Source organism: Coptis chinensis, chromosome 1, assembly GCF_015680905.1.
Source record: "Coptis chinensis isolate HL-2020 chromosome 1, ASM1568090v1, whole genome shotgun sequence".
In the NCBI taxonomy this organism is placed as follows: Eukaryota; Viridiplantae; Streptophyta; class Magnoliopsida; order Ranunculales; family Ranunculaceae; genus Coptis; species Coptis chinensis.
The window spans coordinates 73,693,644-73,713,128 of NC_141456.1; the positions used below are offsets into that span (position 1 = coordinate 73,693,644).

General features: G+C 36.1%; 1 protein-coding gene across 1 annotated transcript; it reads right to left on the minus strand.

Annotated features, from left to right (window-relative positions):
- Positions 1–16,926: 16,926 nt before the first annotated feature.
- On the minus strand, positions 16,927–19,016 carry LOC147525169 (uncharacterized). The gene is made up of 5 exons (XM_086578469.1): positions 18,535–19,016; positions 18,407–18,450; positions 17,843–18,155; positions 17,664–17,754; positions 16,927–17,298 (listed from the first exon to the last, which is right to left on the minus strand). Exons 1-5 carry the CDS (start codon positions 19,014–19,016, stop codon positions 16,927–16,929), a joined length of 1,302 nt encoding a protein of 433 aa, XP_086434595.1.
- Positions 19,017–19,485: the final 469 nt, after the last annotated feature.

Consider the following 19,485-nt stretch of genomic DNA (forward strand, 5'->3'; position numbering starts at 1 on the left):
CCAACAAGCAAATGTTGAAGGCAAGCATTCTACTTTTCTACAATAATATTTTAAAATTGTTATGAAATGCTGATTTGGTTTATGCTAGTACTTATTACTATAATTTTTTTATTCTTATTCTTTAATCTAAATTGAAATACAAAGTGGGCCGTGTCTTCAAAATTAAGGTGTTGATGTAAAGTTGGGGAATCTATGACCAGTTTGGATGTGATGTTGTGACTTTAACTTACATGTTCAGTCTCAGCTTATTGATTCCCTTTTATTTATTAATTTATTTCTTTTGGAGGGGAGGGTCAACTGTGAATTTCCAAATCTCAAACAATTATATACCTAAACTACGTGACTTTTCTGGAAAATTTCGGTAGAGTCTCTTCTGTATTTTCAACATTTCATAAATATGATAACCTGTCATAACTTGAAAATTTAATAAGAATACATCTAAACCAAATATAAAACCTCATACCTCAGTCGTAAATTCAACTACTAAAAGATATAACGGATTCGTAGAACCAGCCACTTAACCATCTCGACCAATGTCAGTTAAGTCAAGTAACCAATCCTCGGATAAGAATAAAATTATAAATATACAAACATCCCAGAAACCCTAATATACAACTTACACAGTGCAACTAACATACATACATCTAAGTCTCATAACTATCAAAAGGTTTACGCCCTTAACAATAAGTACTTACTATAAAACTTTCTAAAAGAGATACAAAAGAGAAATATACTAAAGCGTCTTGACAAGTGCCAGATCACTTGAGCACCAAACTAATATCGGTTAAACAAACTAAACAAATAAAGATATATCTAATATAGCAACCGGGTGGACACAAACACAACTAGAATTAATGACACTCATAGCAAAAAATATCTAAGTTATAGTAAAACTTACTCGAAAGTGCCAATCCCCGTCATGTCTATTCGTAACCAAATGACATACGTACAACATTAAACCGGAATCACTTAATATCAGTTCTTCCAAGCAAAATATGTGAGGACCCAATATTAAACATATCACACTAAGCACGCTCTAACATATATAGTTATGAAATAAAACAACGATCAAATATCGGAAACAAAGAACTCTATGGGAGCGGTGTGCCGTGGTGGTTGCCCTTACGCCCTTTTCGGGGATCAAGCCATCGTAGTTCTTCTAAAATATAGCACATCAACGTTATAACTCAACAAACCCACGAACAAATCAACAGGTTTTGTATTATATCTTAACAGATTCGATATAATAACTTCGAATATCGAAACTTCGACAGATAAACCATCTTTCATAAAATGAATTACAACTCATATTGCACAGCACTCACAATAACATTCAGTGACTGAATACCAAATCATTTAGGTTAAGACATTATTGTTTAAAAGGACGATACCGAGACCAAACTGGTACGTATTAATCGGCTAATTTGCACAGTTATTTACTTTACTAAAGAGAATACTTGTTACCTTTTGAAAGCCGATAGAGTTTGGGGAAGAGTTTCTGGCCCATAAATGAGAGACCGAGCGAAATAATCACTCCCAAATCCAAGCTTATTTCATAATCACTCTCAAGGACAGGGACGGGGAAAGTTCAAGTTTGCCCTTGAATACGTGTACACAAGCAAAAACCCCCGCAATAAGAGAACAAATTTGTCGACAGACGTGTAAAATATGTCCACAAGACAGCAGCACCCAATTGGTTCACCTCAGTAACTTAGACAACTTAGCTTTGTGTCCCACTCAAACTAAAACTAGTATACTGCTATGCAGTGGGGGCGTGAGCGGAGAGAGAGATGGAGGAGTGGAAAGGGAGAGATTGAGAGGGCGTGGACTCGTAGAGGCACGAAGAGAAGAGAAGAGATGAGGAATGTGGACAGACAGAAACCAACAAAATGACTTTTTGTCCACATACCTGTCACACCCCGAATTTCGACAGAATTCGGAAAAACAATATTTGTTCCCAACTCTTCGATTTTCGAGGTGTGATGCACTCTCTACTCCCAAAAACCCATAATCAGTTTAAATACGCGGATAATTAAAAACCAATAAAAATTTCAAATAACAAAAGTCCTCTTCAGTACAAAAATTCACAAAACTGATTAAGTTATAAATCTCTTTTCAATAACTCTTTATTTAAAATTACAAATGAAAATACAAATAACATTGTCTCAACTGAAAATTCTATAGCACCTCAAGGGAAAACAAAACCTATCTTGAAATGCGACGCTAACGCAAACCACAAGCAGTAACCAACCTTCTTCAACACTAAACCTGTCAAGACTTATCAACTATGTTCAATTAATGAACACACCCGATAAGCAAACATGCAAATCGGGTCAGCATTATAAAAATGCTGGTGTGAGTAGCTCTAAAATACAAATTATACTTATACATATATATACACAATCCATAAGGCAGTTAGTTCCTCCACCGAGGCGCCTTAACTTCCAACAACTAATACGACATTCTGAAGTACCCTAATTAAGGCAGGTAGTTCCTCCACTGAGGCGCCTTAGCTTCCCAATAATAATACAAAGGCATTTAGTTCCTCCACCGAGGCGCCTTAGGTTCTAACTAAACTAATAACCAGCCAAGCATATTATATACTTACCGCATTTCATGCTCAATTACAGAGTGGGTCGTCTCTGCCCAAGTAATTAGTTTGACCCACACTTCTGCAAAACCATATACAATCATCTATCTAAAGATACATCATTAACCAACACATTACCATAATTATATTAATTAAGGCTTTCTTTGTGTGTCCCTAAAATCATGTCGTAACTATGTCTTACCTAGTTTCCCTGGCTACCACAATCGCTTCCCAACGCCGAACATGTACATCCACATGCCTCCCCTTACATAATGAACCACTCCGTGCGTAACTACCCTGAGCGGGATGCTGCATACCAGGTAACCTTCACACGAAAGCCATTATGTAAGTACTGCCACTATTCGGTATAAATATCGCGCGTCTCGTTCTAATTTTGCGAACGGAATAATCAAGCCACTATTTGGCTACGCTAGAAGGGCCATTCAGATTCACTAAAACGCCAGAAGGGCCAATCAAATTACTTACGCCTATAGGGCCATTCAGATTCACTGAAACGCCAGAAGGGCCAATCATATCACATACGCCCATCACAAGGGCTAAATCACATGAGTTGTGGTAGCTAGGTTCTAGGATTTTCGTTACGAAATTTATTCAAGTGTCATACATACATATCTCAGAATAATTCTTATTCTATCCCATGCCAGTATACTTAATTGTACTGAAGCTCAACGTTTCTTGTTATAATACAATCCACATTATCACTATATCACGTGCATGTCAAATATATTATTGCACTAAGCCAAATATATGTAGAATTATTTCAATACATCTCATAACAGCTTTCATTTTTTCACGTGCCAATATATTATTGCACTAAGCCACAATCCCGTGGGAAATTTCCACAAATACTATACTACCTCCTAGTAGCATCTCACAGATAAAATAATGGAGCGTTTATACATTTATTTCTCCAAAAATTGCATTTAATATATATATATATCCCAACATATTATATAGTGTCACAATTGCTTCAAACATATCGCATAACATTTTTATAGCGTTTTAGGAATATTATATCTCCTAAAGTTTCTATCTCGTCACGTGTCAAAAATACACAACCTTAACGTCAAATCTTTCTTAGATAATGACTAACCAATTATGCAGGCTTTCGCACCATTTTAACATTTGATTTGTCCATACAATTTAATATATAAAAATGTAGCATAATTATACAGTCAAAAGTCCATAATCAAAGCTCGAAACCAAAACCCAAAAGTCTAAATATTTAAAGACCCCATTAGATCTATTTTAAGTTATATGGACTAGCCCAAAGCCAAATTAGAAACTGGCTTAAAACACAAATGGGTTCGGCCCAAAGAATTAAACTGAAACCGGCCCAAAACTTAAACTAAAACTGGTCCAAAACAAAAGATTTAATCCGGCCCAACAACTAACTAGTGTTTAGGCCCAAAACTTAAATCAAAACCGGCCCAACCAATACAAAATAAAATCGTCCCAACCAAAACAAAACCAAAAAGGCTTTGGGCCCAAAGCCCAAGCCCAGCCGGTCATCTTCTCCCTCCAGCAGCCACCAAATCGGCCACCACCAGTTCCGATCGCCACCATCCAAAAACCAACCGAAATTAACCAGATTCAAAACCCCTACAACTTTAATAAAAGCTAAAACCTCAAATCCTTAAATCCAAACTTCACCAAAACTAGATCTGGAAATAATTCCCGCCGCTATTAACGCTTATACAACCTCCGACAGCCCCCCACCAAATTCCAACATTCAAACATACATCAACAACCAACAATTTAACATCACAGTATAAAAAAAAGAGTTCAAACAAATCCATCAGGACGATTCGTTCGTGGCTTGGCTTAATTTCATTAACGCCTTTCCAAAGCTTCAAAGCTTCGTCACCGCCAACCTCCAATACTTAACCCCCCGACCTCCATCAACCAAATTATATCCGACTAATCCACCATATATATAACCCAATACAAGTTTAAAAGGAAACAGAGACGATCTCTCTATCTTTGCGCCGCCATCAACGCTCATCGAAGCTTCGACAGTTTAATAATGAAGCAAACACTATACTAACATTAGCCCATGTAACACTTCGACATTATAGCAGAATAACTACAGAAAATGAACGAGACCTTAGACTCGACATTATAACAGAATAACTACAGAAAAAATGAATGAAACCTTAGTAAAATTTGTCTGTATACCCGGAAAACTATAAATCCGGTGAAATAGCAAAAATAGCTACTCACTTGTATTAATGCTCCCTCTTAATTCCTCCTAGTCCGAAGTCGCCGCAAGGCTCAAACACTCGAGCAAACAAGCCGCCTCCATTTTTATTATTTCATTATCTCCGAACCTTATTCTCCAGAACAATACGAATATATACTTGGGTTTGAAACCCAAGCCCAACACAGACTCGGGCTCAGAAACCAGGCCCACATATCCTAAATCCAAATCCAACAAATTTTAAATAAATAAATAAATAAATTAATAAATAGATAAATACGTATTTTAAATATGGGCGTTACAATACCCCCCTCGGCCCATAACGTATGCTCCGCTCACTTAATCAAGAAATACTTACTAACAAAAACATCAAACAATCCATTGTATGAGCAGTTAAGTAGAAGATGGACGGACTACCGATAGAAATCATCACTGACATCCTTGCAAGGCTCCCAATTAGTTCTCTATCTCCATGCAGGTACGTTTGCCAAACATAGTGAAACATAATCTCTAATCCTTTATTAATAGATAACAACAAAGCCCAATACTTTATTCTTGTGCTGCACTGGTCATACACATGTGGAGAAAGACTTTGTTTATTGCAATTATGCTACCAATTAGAAGAGCATGTTCAGATTAGTAGAAGACAATGTGGATGAGGTATGCGTATATCCCATCACCGGGGTAAAAAAATTTGAATCTCTATTTTTAAGCATGGATTCTTCAAACACAGATGTTCTTGTGGGATCGTGCAATGGTCCTGTGTGTTTATCATTAACGCTTGCTTTTTTTCAACAACGACCGCCCTTCATTTATTCAATAGATATAATAGGATTACAACTACTGACAAATGATGGGATGAGCTCCTCCAAGTGGTTTGTAGCCCACTTAGCAAGTTGATGTGCCTGAGTGTTTTTATCTCTCTTAATCCAAACAAAGTTACATGAAACTAATCCTGAAACACAATTTATAACAAAATCTCTAAGATTGGATAAGTGCCAACTTAAGCTTGAAGTGAACTCTGCTAGTGCATTCATAACAGCTTGATTATCTCCTATGACTTCCACTTTTCTCACTCCCATTCTCCTTATGAGTATTACTGCAACTTCAGCAGCTTTGAGCTTTGCCTCCTCCACATCTCTAGCTTTAGATCTTCTATGAGCTGCTCCTATAATTTCTCTTTCATGATTCCAAAAGATTGCACCTGCTGCCCCTTGTCCTGTAGACCTGTCAAATGTAGCATTAAAGCATACATAAGCACCTCCAAAATCATTAACATTTGCTGCTCCCATGGATAATGGTTTTCGGGAACCTGTTTACATACTTAACCCCTTAGCAGGAGAACACAAAGGACTTCTGTAAATGTTCATTCTACGATAGTTTTTTCTGGATTTGGTTTCAATATCTATACACAAGAATTCAAGATTATGTTTGTGGAATTTTATGGTAGTGTGAAAAATAAAGTGGTAGTTCACACACCTGGTAGTAATACATGAGAAAAAATGCCCAAAATATTCTAATTACCGCGTTTGAAGAGGTCTTGTTGGCATTCATCAATGATTCCTTTCATTGGATAACAAGGGAACCAATAAAACACACTAGTCATCAATCTTCCAGTTTCAAGCTGCTCATTTTAGCATGGCATTTGGGGGCCGAAGAGTTCAAAGAATATTCCAAGACTGAAATAATCGCTATCTTGAATACTAATTTTAGATGTTGTTCAAATACTACATACTCTGGGTGCTTGAGGGGCTCTGCCATTGGTAAACTGCTATTCTGAACAAGTTGTTGACATATGGTTGATTAAAAATTATAAAGTAAAGGAGTCTTGGGCTAACCAGTTTACTATATTGAAAGAACAAATATTGCAGTCATGTTACACGATTTCACCTATGATAATTCGAACGAACAGAGAGATCATACTACTATGTGATGACAGGTATCTGGTTTCATATAACACCGAAACTGACAAGCAAACTATGAAAGTTATTTCCAACAAAAAAAGCAGGAACCAAGTTCATGTATTTCCAATTGATGGTAACTTTTTATCAATAATATCAGCTTATGGAGCAGAGAATAACATCGAGAAGAACTTTTAGAGGAAGATTAAAAGAAAGCCGGCTTATGGAGCAGAGAATAAAACTGAGAAGAACTTTTTTTGGAAGATAAAAAGAAAATGACTGCCATAACAAAGTTCTGTTTAATATTAGCAAGTGATATCCTCTACTGATGACTAACCTATACAGGTTTGTCATGACTTTTTCCTTGGCTACCGGCCTTGCATATGGGTTTTGGGGAAGTCCGGAAGACCTATGTGGGTAACCTTTTGGGTGATGGAATAGTGATGCTTGATTAACCTTTGTATTCATCGTCATTCCCCATTTAACTAGGTGCACTACATTTTCAAAAGCTTCCTGTCGAACCGGCTCTTATTTCAATCCGTGCTGGACCGATCTTGGTGGTCTTCTTTGTTAAGGAAATGGCTTTAAGTGTTTCATGCTTTCATCTATGCAGATACTTCAGGATTAGTAAGACTTCTGTTCACGTGATTGGGCTGATGGAATTCTTGAAGTCTCTAGGAGACTTTAATTGGACCGTCCCAAAAACAAAACTAGACGCCTACAATGAGAAAAATATCTACATAGATCAAACACCTTACCTGAGTAGTATTAGTGCACTGACGGACGAGAGTATAAAATAAACCTTTTCTTTTTCCTTTGGTCAAAATCCAGAGGGTTAATATAGTGTCAAAGAAGTAATCAGTTTTACATAACAAACTCTTTTTAGCTCCCCGCCCCCCACGACCCCACCCCAAATAATAATAATAATAATAATAATAGTAAATATATAAATAAAACAATAAAGAAAAAATACAGAAAAAAATTCAACCTACTTTAAGGTAGGAACTTACAGAATATAATTCTATTTAGACTCCTCAGTCTTGGACAATATAATTTATTACCAATTTCTAATGGAAAATCATTTCTAGAAGGCAACTTTCGCTAATTAAGAGGTTATCTTAGATTTGAACTTGTGAGAGACTAGGAAGAGTAGGTACCACACTGTTCACTACTCATCAATTTTTATCTTCTAACATTTGCCCCAAACTGCATTTGCTCATTTGTTCGCCATATATTTGAGAACACTACCCTCTTGTAATGCACATAGCCAATCATTTGAGATGGCTTAGGTAGGTTTTTAAACCAATTCAATCTTGCTTCCACTTTCACAAACGCCAGTCCCTCCTAAAGTTCCAGTTCTTACGAAAAATTCATATCATATTCAAAAACAGCATTCAAATTTTACACTTTAAAGGATAATGTTCTAAATAATATAATTTGTAAGAAAATAACATGAAAGGTTTTTCTTGTCTTTTAATGTAGAAAACTGTACAAGCAGTTCACTGGAAGACGGAAAAGCAGAGAATGAACAAAATGAGTCCAAGAAAGATACGATAGTCTACTTGAAACAACATTACCAGGTAATACTTGTTGAGATTATGAAGCCTTGCCATCAAATATATAAAGAAATCTACTAATCATAGAAAACCTATAAGCATACCTAGTGTTTTGAGATCAGCCACTCTTGATATGAGATAATTAATCAGAGCACCGTCTTCAAATTTAGCAATATGGTAACCTTTGAAAATGCTTTTTGCAGTAACTGTATCTTCTTATTAAGTTCGTCCAGCTCTTTCTCCTTGCCACTCAGTTTAATAGTCAAGGTAATGCCAACTTTCTTCAACACCAAAGCACTTTTTAGTAAAAACTCGAGAAACTTGAATTCATTTTCAGACCCTTCAAAATTTTGCATCTCAATACACTTTAGTTGAATTTAAGCTTGCAAGTAAATGATAACTCTGCATCCCAATCTCCTCTCTCATCTTCAGGATCGATAATTCTTTGATATAAAACAATTGGTAAAGCAACAGTAAAATTTGTGTTTCTACAATTTGTTTCTTTTAATTTTCTACTGTTACTACTTTTTCCCCTTGTTCCAATAATTAGCAACATATACAAAAGAGGCAAACAGAACAGATGTAATAGGCATTCCTAGTGAGACTTTTATTTATTTTTTTATATTTTAAGTAGAAATGTTGGCATGTATAATAAAACCCCAGTTAGAGTGGTTTAGAGTTCTAGTTATTAAGTGGTAGAGTTATTATACATAGGTTTTGTAGCCTTCTTTGTCAATGGGTTATTAGAAAAAAAATTATTATTTTTGAAAGATCATGATAGTGAATATTAAATTAAGTTGAAACCCTAGTTGTTAATTTTTATATATATTATTCCGCTGCGTTTGATGAACTTAGTAGTTGGTAACTTTAAGCTGTAACTGTATAACTACAAGATAAGAGTTGAAAAAACCTGAAATATGATATAGTAATCAACCAATACCTTGGTTCTTTCCAAGACAAGAGTTTCTAAAAGTGGGAAAACCTCTAACAGTTTTGCCAATGAATAGATGTAAGATTTGTCACACCATTCTGTAAGCTTCAGATACTTCAAACTTTGGACTGAAACTGGCACCTGACATTTGCTCCTTTTGTGTATGTAGATGGTATATGGATGATGTAGATAGATGATGGTCATTGAACAAAATAGAAGTGTATCAAAACCTAATTATCCCTCAATAAGTAAAAGATGAGTAGGGTATTGTTCCACTTTTAAGTGTATGTTTATATAAAAGACAGGACTGGAAAAGGGGTTTGAGGGATTAAAAACTATGATTATAGATATTGTAGATTCTAATGCTAAACTAAACTAAACTAACTAAACTATTGAGAATTTATAAGATAGGGAATTCAAGAGATTAGAATCCACCAATACTTTTGATCTGTGACCTTATGCTTCATGGTTGTTCTCACAAGTAGACTACAATTAGGCAATCGAGCGAGTGCCGATGCCCTCTTGGACGAAACATCGTTAACGAATAACTATACTCAAGGTTGTTCCTAAGTTTATGTTACTAGTATCTTCTTTTCTTTTATGCGAGCTTGGGCAGCTATTCAATGAATCACCATCTAAGGTAAACACAAGGAATACTTCCCTTACTCTAAAACACTACACAACTAGAAGAAAAGTAGAGAATAATAGTGTAATATTCAATTACAATAAATAAAACCCTATTCTAGCATTATATTCAATTGCAATAAATAAAAGCATGTCACTAGCAAATATTAAATTGCAATAAATAAAACCCTAAACTAGCATGATATTCGATTGCAATAAATAAAAACCTTAATCTATACTTCCATCCCTTGGTCTGGGCAATGGAACTAATAACTAAAAACATGAAGAACTAACCTGATTGAAGAACACCATGAACCAGAAAAATCAACGAACCCTAAGCACCGGCTTCATCTTCTCTCTTGAAGGAAAAGATTAGCCTTCCATAAAGAAGGAAGAACACGAAGAACAAGAAGAAGAAGGGTCGAAGAACATAAGACTAGAAAGACTAACTTATTAAGACTCAGCTAGTTAAAACCGAATATTTTATTATTAATCTCTCTCTGCCTCAAGTTCTGGAGACAAGAGTATAAGTGAATTGGCAAATTACATGAAGCACTTAGGTCCTCTATTTATAGGGGTTACAATGAGTTCTAGAAGCATTCCAAACCGCCATTTGTTTCCTAATACAAATCAACTTCTTTCAGAGTCCAACTCCGTCTCTCCAAAACTGAGAAGGAAGTAGCTACAGTGTCGTTTCATGCATCTAGACGCACGATCCATGCATCCCAGACGCGGAAGTCTATTTTCCCTTTTTTGCTCTATCCTTCTATCCTCTTTTGCGAGCTTTGGTCCAAGCAACGAATCCTTTTGCCTTGGGCTTCCAAATAGGCTTTAAAATAGGTCCAAGTCGCATCTTTAATAACTTCAATTCCTTGGCCTTCTCTATGATTGTTCACGGGATTCCCATGTGATCTTTAATGCTCCGAATTGCTCTGTTTTACCCCTTTTTCTCTAATATTCCACAACACTCTCTTTTTCACCTGTAGAATCATAAAACATAACTTACAAACATTATTAGTCCACTAAAATGGCTAAACAAGAGGCATAATCGTGGGTTAAATTGCACTTTTTGAGCACTTATCAGCACCCCTTCCAACATATTCGGCAATTCTTCGAAAGCCTGACAATGAAAAAGAGAGCAATCTAGAAACAACTACTTCACAGGTAAAATTTTGACAGTGAGGAAGTGCTTGACAAAAGGTGTTTTTCCCATAAGCTACAACTGAATTATTCGAGGAGAGCATCTATATATCAACCATTTACAACCTAGCAAAGTTACAAACCATTGGAATTCGATACCATAGCTTTAATCAGTAGAGGGGTATTCCTCGGAGAAAGGTACCTTAGAGTATAGAGATTGTCTAAATTAGCATTTAAGTTTGTAGTCAACAAATCTGTTATGTCACCCGACATACTTATTTAAAACAGTGTTAGTTCAAATTAATGTGTTCCAAACTTCTTGACCAAAAATAGAAAAGAAAAGAAACCGTAAAGCACATTTGTTTTCCCAATGTTCTGAAAGCTTTATACAATTGAAATAATTAAGTTCTCACTAATAAAAAAAACGTACACAATGCTAGCTGAAGCCATTTTCACAATAGAGAAATATGAAAGAAAACATACTTGAAAGCCATGTCCTGATAGAGTATGCGACTTTGCATTAGTGATTCCTTTTAGGATGCTACTCAAACATCTACCAAATGAAATATTGAGGGTTGCCACGTAATACACATATGTCTCAATCTCAGCAATAACTAGAGCTGAAAGATTCTCTAAGGTGTAGTCTTCATAGGTATAGCCAATGAATTTGAGTGATGCGAGACTGGGCATTGCAGATATCTTAATCGAGGTTTTATAATTAATTCCTGGAAAAATATTCTCCAGCTGCAAGTACTTAAGTTTAGGACCAGATATTGCAAGCCTTCTAACCGCAATATGGTGACAATAATCAATAATAAAACTTTCCACAATTGGCAAGTCCAAAACTAAATCCCCATGACCATTGCTTTGAAGACAGATCCCAAATAATTCCAAAGCTTTAACGTTGCCAGATAAACAGACTGTTTTAAATGACAAAATAGATACACCAAGTCTAAGCACTTGAACTCGTCATTTTTTAGCATAAGTAACCCATCTATCAATCTGTCTAGAATCATCATATGCGGCAGAGAGGAAATACAGATCGAACTTGTCTATATTAGATCCATCTCGGAGAAATAAAACCGTGTCTACAAAAAGCTTGAACTTGCTTTTCTTCAGTTTGAGATTACGTCGAGTCGTCTAGGAATCTTCATGAAACTTAGGAGTTCGGACTGATCACCATAGGTTTGTCCATCTTTTGGAAAGAAAGCTTGTTTGGAGAACTTCTTTCATGTCCATGAAAGAGGGGATGTGATGAATAAGTGGTTCATTTAAGCCACTGATTCTGTCTTCATTGTTCATATTCATTAACTTCTTGTTGGCAGCAGTGGAACTTGATGAAGATGAATTCTTTTTAGCTTTCATCTCAATATTTTCAAACCAAATCCTCCAAAGGTAGATGAACTCTGAAACAAAACACATTACCATATTACACTAGATAACTGCAAGCAGTGGGGGCATGAGCAGAGGTGGAGAAGAGAGAGGGAGAGGAAAGGAGAAATATATTTTGAAAAGATTTAGTATACCTCGTCAAACTTAATGGTGCCCCTAAATAAAATAGGACGCAAATGACATACCTCACCAACCATAGCAAGTTAGTGAAAAAGAAAAGAAAAGAAAAATAAAAGTAGGAGAAAGTAGCCATTAGAGTGAATCATACCTAATAGAGAGAGAGAGAGAGGCAGCAGATCTGATCTCAGTGGAGAATGAAGGAAATTTCTCTCTTTATCCTAAACTAGGGAAAAGAGATACAATGTAACCATTTGCAACGTAGAGATGCAGCACACTACTTTAGCTCACTTTAAAATGCCATGTCACAACTTGAGAAATGATATATGAGCCGCAAGATGAAGGCCCTACTGGCCCACACCATTCCTTTTTACTATAATCACTGCATAGCAGTGGGGAAGTGAGAGTAGCAAGGGTAGGAAATGAGAGGAGCAAGGAGATGAAGAGAAGGGCGGAGAACAAAGAGAGTGAGAAGAGGAAGATGAATTAGGTATTTCCGTATAGATGTATAGGAAGCAAACAGTAAAAAATTTAAAAAACAGCAATAGGTATTTCTGTATTTGTAATATTCGCATTGACACGAGGATAAATTTTAGTTGTCACTGTAACAACGAATTTTTGGAAGTTCGACAAGATGAATGAATGCAAAACTGTTTACATGTCACCAAACAGTATGTAATCAAAAGTTCAGGAACATAGGATGGTAAATAGAATTCACCTCTTAGGCTTATAATCAAACATGTCCTAGGGAGCTTCTAAAAATGCTCTAACTAATATACAATTTTCTAACACACAAAGAAAAAAAATTCATCGGAAACAGATTGGAAATAACATATAACAATGCTTCAAACATCAAACTTATGAATAAGACATGACCCACAATATAAAACAAATACGTATAGAAAAATAAAATAGATGGAACAAATCATTCAATATACAACAGTGATTACACATTTAGAACCTAAGACTATCTCAAATAGTGGTGAAATAAAAAAAAAATCATGGCCCACTTCTTTGCAAGGGAAAATTTTCATTCTAAAATTCCCATACAAATAATGAGAGTGAAAAAAAATTCATTGGAAAATCTGCAATTAATTGGCGAAACTTTAGTATTAATTGATGATAACCATAAAGTTGAAGGGAAATTAAAACCATATAGGACATCACAAACTTAGAATTTTGAAGAGGAGTAAAAGAAAGGATTGTACCTTCGATTGTTGCTTTTAATCACCGTTGGCTCTAAAATCGCACTGTGTCTGGTGACGGTTATATCAAAATTACCAAGGGTATGTAGGAGATGGGAAGAGGAAAAAGACGAAGGAGGGAGATGAAGAGAAGGGCGGAGAATAAAGAGAGTGAGAAGAGGAAGATGAAAATAAAATAGAATGAGAATAAGAGAGAAACTATAAGGGGGGCAGAAAGACAGCAGACAAAAGACATTTTAGACCCTCTCACCAAACCCAACTCAAGAACGTTCGCATACGCTCACTTGATAATAATAATAATAATAAAATTAAAAAAGGAAAGGAAATAAAATGAAGAAAATATAAGATAAAATCCCCATTCTAACCTTCTTCTTCACAAAAGAACAGAATAACGCTGGTTGTTCACCAAACCCATCTTTTTTTAGACTCCAACACAAATTCCGGCATGAACTCCGATGGTATTCTGTTAAATGGGGTAGATCTATAACTGAAGTTTCAATAATTGGTTACAAATGCAAGCCCAAACTCTTGCAAATATGTACATAAAGTCATTTTTATTTCTTCTTATTTTCAATTTCAATCTCAAATCACTATGATTCAACAACTTTAGCCCAACATATTAGAACCGCTTAGAAATTAGAGTGAAATTTCGAAACCAACAACCGGATTTTTAAACTTACATTCATTAAAATGGAGTTAGAGGAAGTTTATGTGGGTATTTGTTACTGATATAAATTTGGAAGCTCAAAGACAATTGAAGAAAGATGAGATGGAATCTGAAAAACTTCAGTTGAAGAAAAATGCGATGGATTGGAAGCTCGAAATCCAAAAAGAAAAACTTCAATTGAAGAAAGATGCGCTCTGAGTTCGAGAAGATGAAAATAATGCTAAAATACTAGGAATGAAATTAGAAGGATTACTCGAAGATGAGCGCGAAATTGGCAACTCAAAAAGGCAGAAATTTTACAAAAAATGAAGAATCGAGTTGGCAATATCACTGGTAGTACTCAAAGTAATGCATTTTATAGGGTGATTTAGCTTTAGGTCCTCCTAAAAATAGGGCTTTTTGCATTGGGTCCAACTTTTATCGTTTATTAGCTTTAGGTTCTCCCTACCGTCAGTTGACCGCATTGACCGTCATTAACCATGTCTGGCCGTCCATCGTTGTGTGTCTGACATTGTGAATTTTCATAATGGCCAAAGTACCCCTCGCACGCTTCGCACATGCCCACACCAAAAACCTCGAAATCGAATTTGAAATTTCATCGACACGAGTTCGAATCATAGCTCCCCAATCCAACGGCTTATCCAGATGTTAATTACTCGACACGTGTTGACATCCTGGCTACCCAATCCAATGGCTACTGTAAGATAGCCATTGAGCACCCATTCCCAATGGTCATATGCTGCTTCTATAAAAATGCATTCGATTTCTCCATTTATACACACAAGTTTTGTTAAATTTATTTCTTTTGAGCATCAACATGGGTGGAAGTGAAACTCTTATCGTTACTGCACCAAAGGTGTTGTTTATGAAGTTTTCATATTTCTTTCATTAATGGCAGTAGAAGGACCTATTGCAAAACTAATGCGTATATGGAAGGACCATATGCTAATTTCTTTCAATTATATTTGGTTTTGTTTTTCAGATTTGATTTGGTTTTGACCTTTTGTTTTTCTTTCATTAATTACAGGTTTGTCAACTTTGCTACGACGAAGATCACTATGCTTCAACATGTCCATATCTTGGCGTGCACTGCCCTCGTTCTTGGTGTTGTGGATTTATGAGAGTAGTACTAGGTCATATGAAAGGTGGCACTTTGTAGTTCAAGTTCCTTAAGTGTTCTAGGGAAGGTTGTAGTGCAGTGGAATGGATTTACTTTGACAAGAAGGTTGACTCAGAAGTGTGTAACCTGTGTAAGGAAGAAGATGAACTTTGTGAAGTCTGCAAGTTATGTAAGGGTTGTCATGTCCTTAATTCTTGTATTTCTTGTATAAAGAGCAACTGAGGTGCTATGTATGGAGTTTAGTATGGAGTGCTATGTATGGAGTGCTATGTATGGAGTTTAGTTCTCTAATGTCAGTTATCTAGTGATGAATAAAATGTTATGGATAAACAATAAACAAGGGTAAACAACATGTGCACTTTCACTGACCAAACTAACATATTCATGGTTCAAATTAGAGTCATACCTACATAGTCATTCCCATTGTCAACTACACAGCACAAAATAGAAAAGTAACCTAACACAAAATGGTAAACAAAACACAGAATGACATCTGACATCCCAGAAGATCTCTGACATCCCATAACAATACAAAAACATAGCACTCGTTCTCAGAGTACATCCTAGAAGATCTCTGACATCCCATAACAACACAAAAACATAGCACTCATTCTCAGAGTACATCCCAGAAGATCTCTGTCATCCCATAGCAACACAAAACATAGCAAAAGCAGCATACATAAAGAAGACAGATACATCCCAGCAAAAATAGCATCCTAAAAGATCTCTGTCACAGGTTCATTGCTGAAACAAGCAAAATTATGACATTAATTGATAGGAACTTAGCAAGATAAATGAAGACAAATACATAAAGAAAAGAAAATCCAAAGAAATAAGACCAACATCATTTTTTTTCTTATTCATTGAATTCTTGAAATCTTCATATCTCTGAGGACACATCAAAGCTTGCACCACCAGTCTAGGTTGAGTTGAACATTGGTTTCCCTCCCCCCTTTCCTGACCAACATAAGCTCTTTCCCTAGCTAACCTAGCTTGTTCAAATTCCCAACACTCCTGCATAAGCTGCTCCTCTTCAATTTCTTCTGGATATGTAGTAGGAAGTCCCCTAGCCACCAAAGAAGCATCTTTTGCATCTCTCCACTTCATCACATGAGTAAGTACTTCATCATGTGAATTTTCATCACCATGCTCATCAACATAGGCTCTAGCAGCCATCACTTCTTCCCAAGCCATATTGTTATATCCAAATCTCATACAAGACATTAGATGATTTGGATATTCCTCACCCCTTCTAGAATCACTTATAGAATTCTCACCTTTGTTCACTTGCTTCTTACCATTACCTTTGTTCTTCCCCATTTGAGATTGTGAGAGAGAGAGAGATGTCAAAAAGACCCTTTTATAATAGGGTATAATAAGTCAGTTTCTTGAAAAGGTAAATTTTGATATGCCAAATTGTGTCCCAATACATTCTGTACGTATTGGGAAGGGAAGTTCATACCTAACTTTGACCAGTTACAGAAGACTCATTTATGGCTCTTGAAGTAGGCTGATGTGTATATGAAGTTGGATTCTCAAAATAGCTGTACATGCGTCCTCTGCTTTGACCACCTCTAGAGCCTCTACTACCTCTACCCCTTGTAGGTGGTCTTGCAGATGCTTGACTTTCATTCAATGGTCCTTGAGTTGCTGGACTTGCATTGACTTGTTGAGAAGCTCGGCTTTCACTCATTTCTGCTGATCCACCTCTACTGCCCCTGCCACCTCTACTACCCCTTCCACCTTCACTAGCAGCTTGAGGTGACACTTGGCCTTCAGGTACGTGCTTGAGGTGGTTGCACTTGGCCTTCAGCCATTTGACCTTCATTCTCAGCTACATCCCTTACAATACAACAATTAAGATAATAAAATTAAATTCATTAAACATGACTAAAACAATAAATAGTACCTGTATTTCTTGATTTTGATTTCCTTTTCCTCTTCTTGCTCTGTTTGTTAGGTCTCTCAGGGCAAGTTATCTAATTATGTCCTAGGTTATTACACAATTTGCATTTCCTTGTGCTACTAGCTCTCTCCTCATCTTTATCTCTGATTCTCTGTTTTTTTGGTCTCCTAGCTTTTCTTTCAACAGGTGGTGGTAGATATTGGTCTTCATAATTTAACTATAACAAAAAAACATGATCACATAAGTGTCACACTAAAATATAATCCAACAGAACATAATACAATATCATTAACCTTTCCCCAGTCTTCCTCATTATCAAAGGGATAGATACTACCAGCATAAGTGCCTTTGAATGCCTCAACATGAAAGTAAGGGCTGCACCATCTATATACCCAAACATATATTGCAAAATGAGTTAAATACACATCTATAAACCCAAACATATAAACTTAAGTATTAAAGTTGTACTTACTTGCTCCAAGATTCTCTACTTGGCCTCAGAGGTCTGATGACTGCAATAGCATGAACACATGGTATGCCACCCAACTGCCATACCATACAAGAGCATGTCTTGGCAATTAAATCAACTACAAAATGTTTCCCAGATTTTGGATCGGTTGCACAATATTTGTCATTATCAAAGCCATCAACCTTATATCTATTATGCTTCTTCTCTAGCTTGGTAATAATCTCTATATCAGATGTTACAAGGTCACCCTCTTTCATCTCCTTGAAAAGTAACCTTCTCTCATGTATAAGAGACATCACAGCTTTGATATACTTATCTATAAAGTGTAAGAGTGGCTTGTCTCTAATTTTCAATATCCATGCATTGAATGATTCACTGAAGTTGTTAGTAACTACATCACACTTTGAAGTGAGGTCAAAATGTGACCTTGCCAAAGTTCTCCTAGGCTATCTCTAACTAGTCCACAACATCCTTCTCAACAGTTAACAATGCCTCCATGAATTGCTCATGCTCACTAACTTTGTATGCTTTTGAAGCCCCCCCAACTAAGCTGCATCAAGTGCTTACCCTTAAATTCCTTAAAATTCTTGTACATATGTCTAAAATAAAACCTATGAAAAACACAAACAATACATGTCAATATAAAGTAAATTAGGGAAATTAGAGAAATTAGTTAATACACAAACAACTTATACCTGTGGTTGGCATCTGGAAATCTAGTCTCCACAGCATGAATAAGTCCTTTTTGTCTATCAGATATGAAAGTGAGTTGTTCTGGGTGCTTGTTAAGGTATGGTTGAAGCAGTCCTAACATCATGCACCAAGTTTTTGTGTTCTCACCCCTGCACACATAGATTGCAAGTGGAAACAGTCCATTCATTGCATCTAATCCCACAACACTTAAAACACAACCACCATACTTACCCTTCAGAAAATCCCCATCTAAACCCACAACAGGCCTACACCCATTAACAAAACCATGTAAAGAAGCTTTATAAGCAAGGAAGAATCCTTTGAATTGAAACTTTTTGTCCCCAACACATTTGACTATACTCCCTTCATTTCTTTTCAAAATTTGTCTTTTTAACTCCTTCACAATGTTGTAGTTATGCTTATAATTGCCATTAATTCTCTCTAACAGCCTCATCTTTGATTTCCAAGCAGTGATAAATCTCATTGTAGATATCAACAGGCTTGATGTTTAGATGATCTCTAACATATTCTTCCAGCTCATCAACAACCCAAGGAGCTCTAGCCTGCCTATACTTATCATCTTTGTCAGCTTCACAAGTGTGAGTGTCATTGAACTTCCTCAACTTCACAGTGTGCTGATCATTTGTAGCATTACACTAAGCATGCCAACCACATGTACCAAACCGACACTCCTCTCCTATTGTTCCTTCATTACAACAACAAATTATGTACCTCTTTTTGTCATTCTTGTTATGCTTAAAACTGAATGTATTATCAATTCCATATGATTTGAAGAACTTCCTACACTCTTCCATGGTTCTCCACTCCATTCCTTTCACCAGCTGCCCAACTTTGGGAATATTAACTCTCTCTTGATTTTGTTCCTTTTGAAACAAATTTGAACCTATTTTCCCCAAACTCTCCGCAGTAGATTGGACAATTGGATTGGGGTT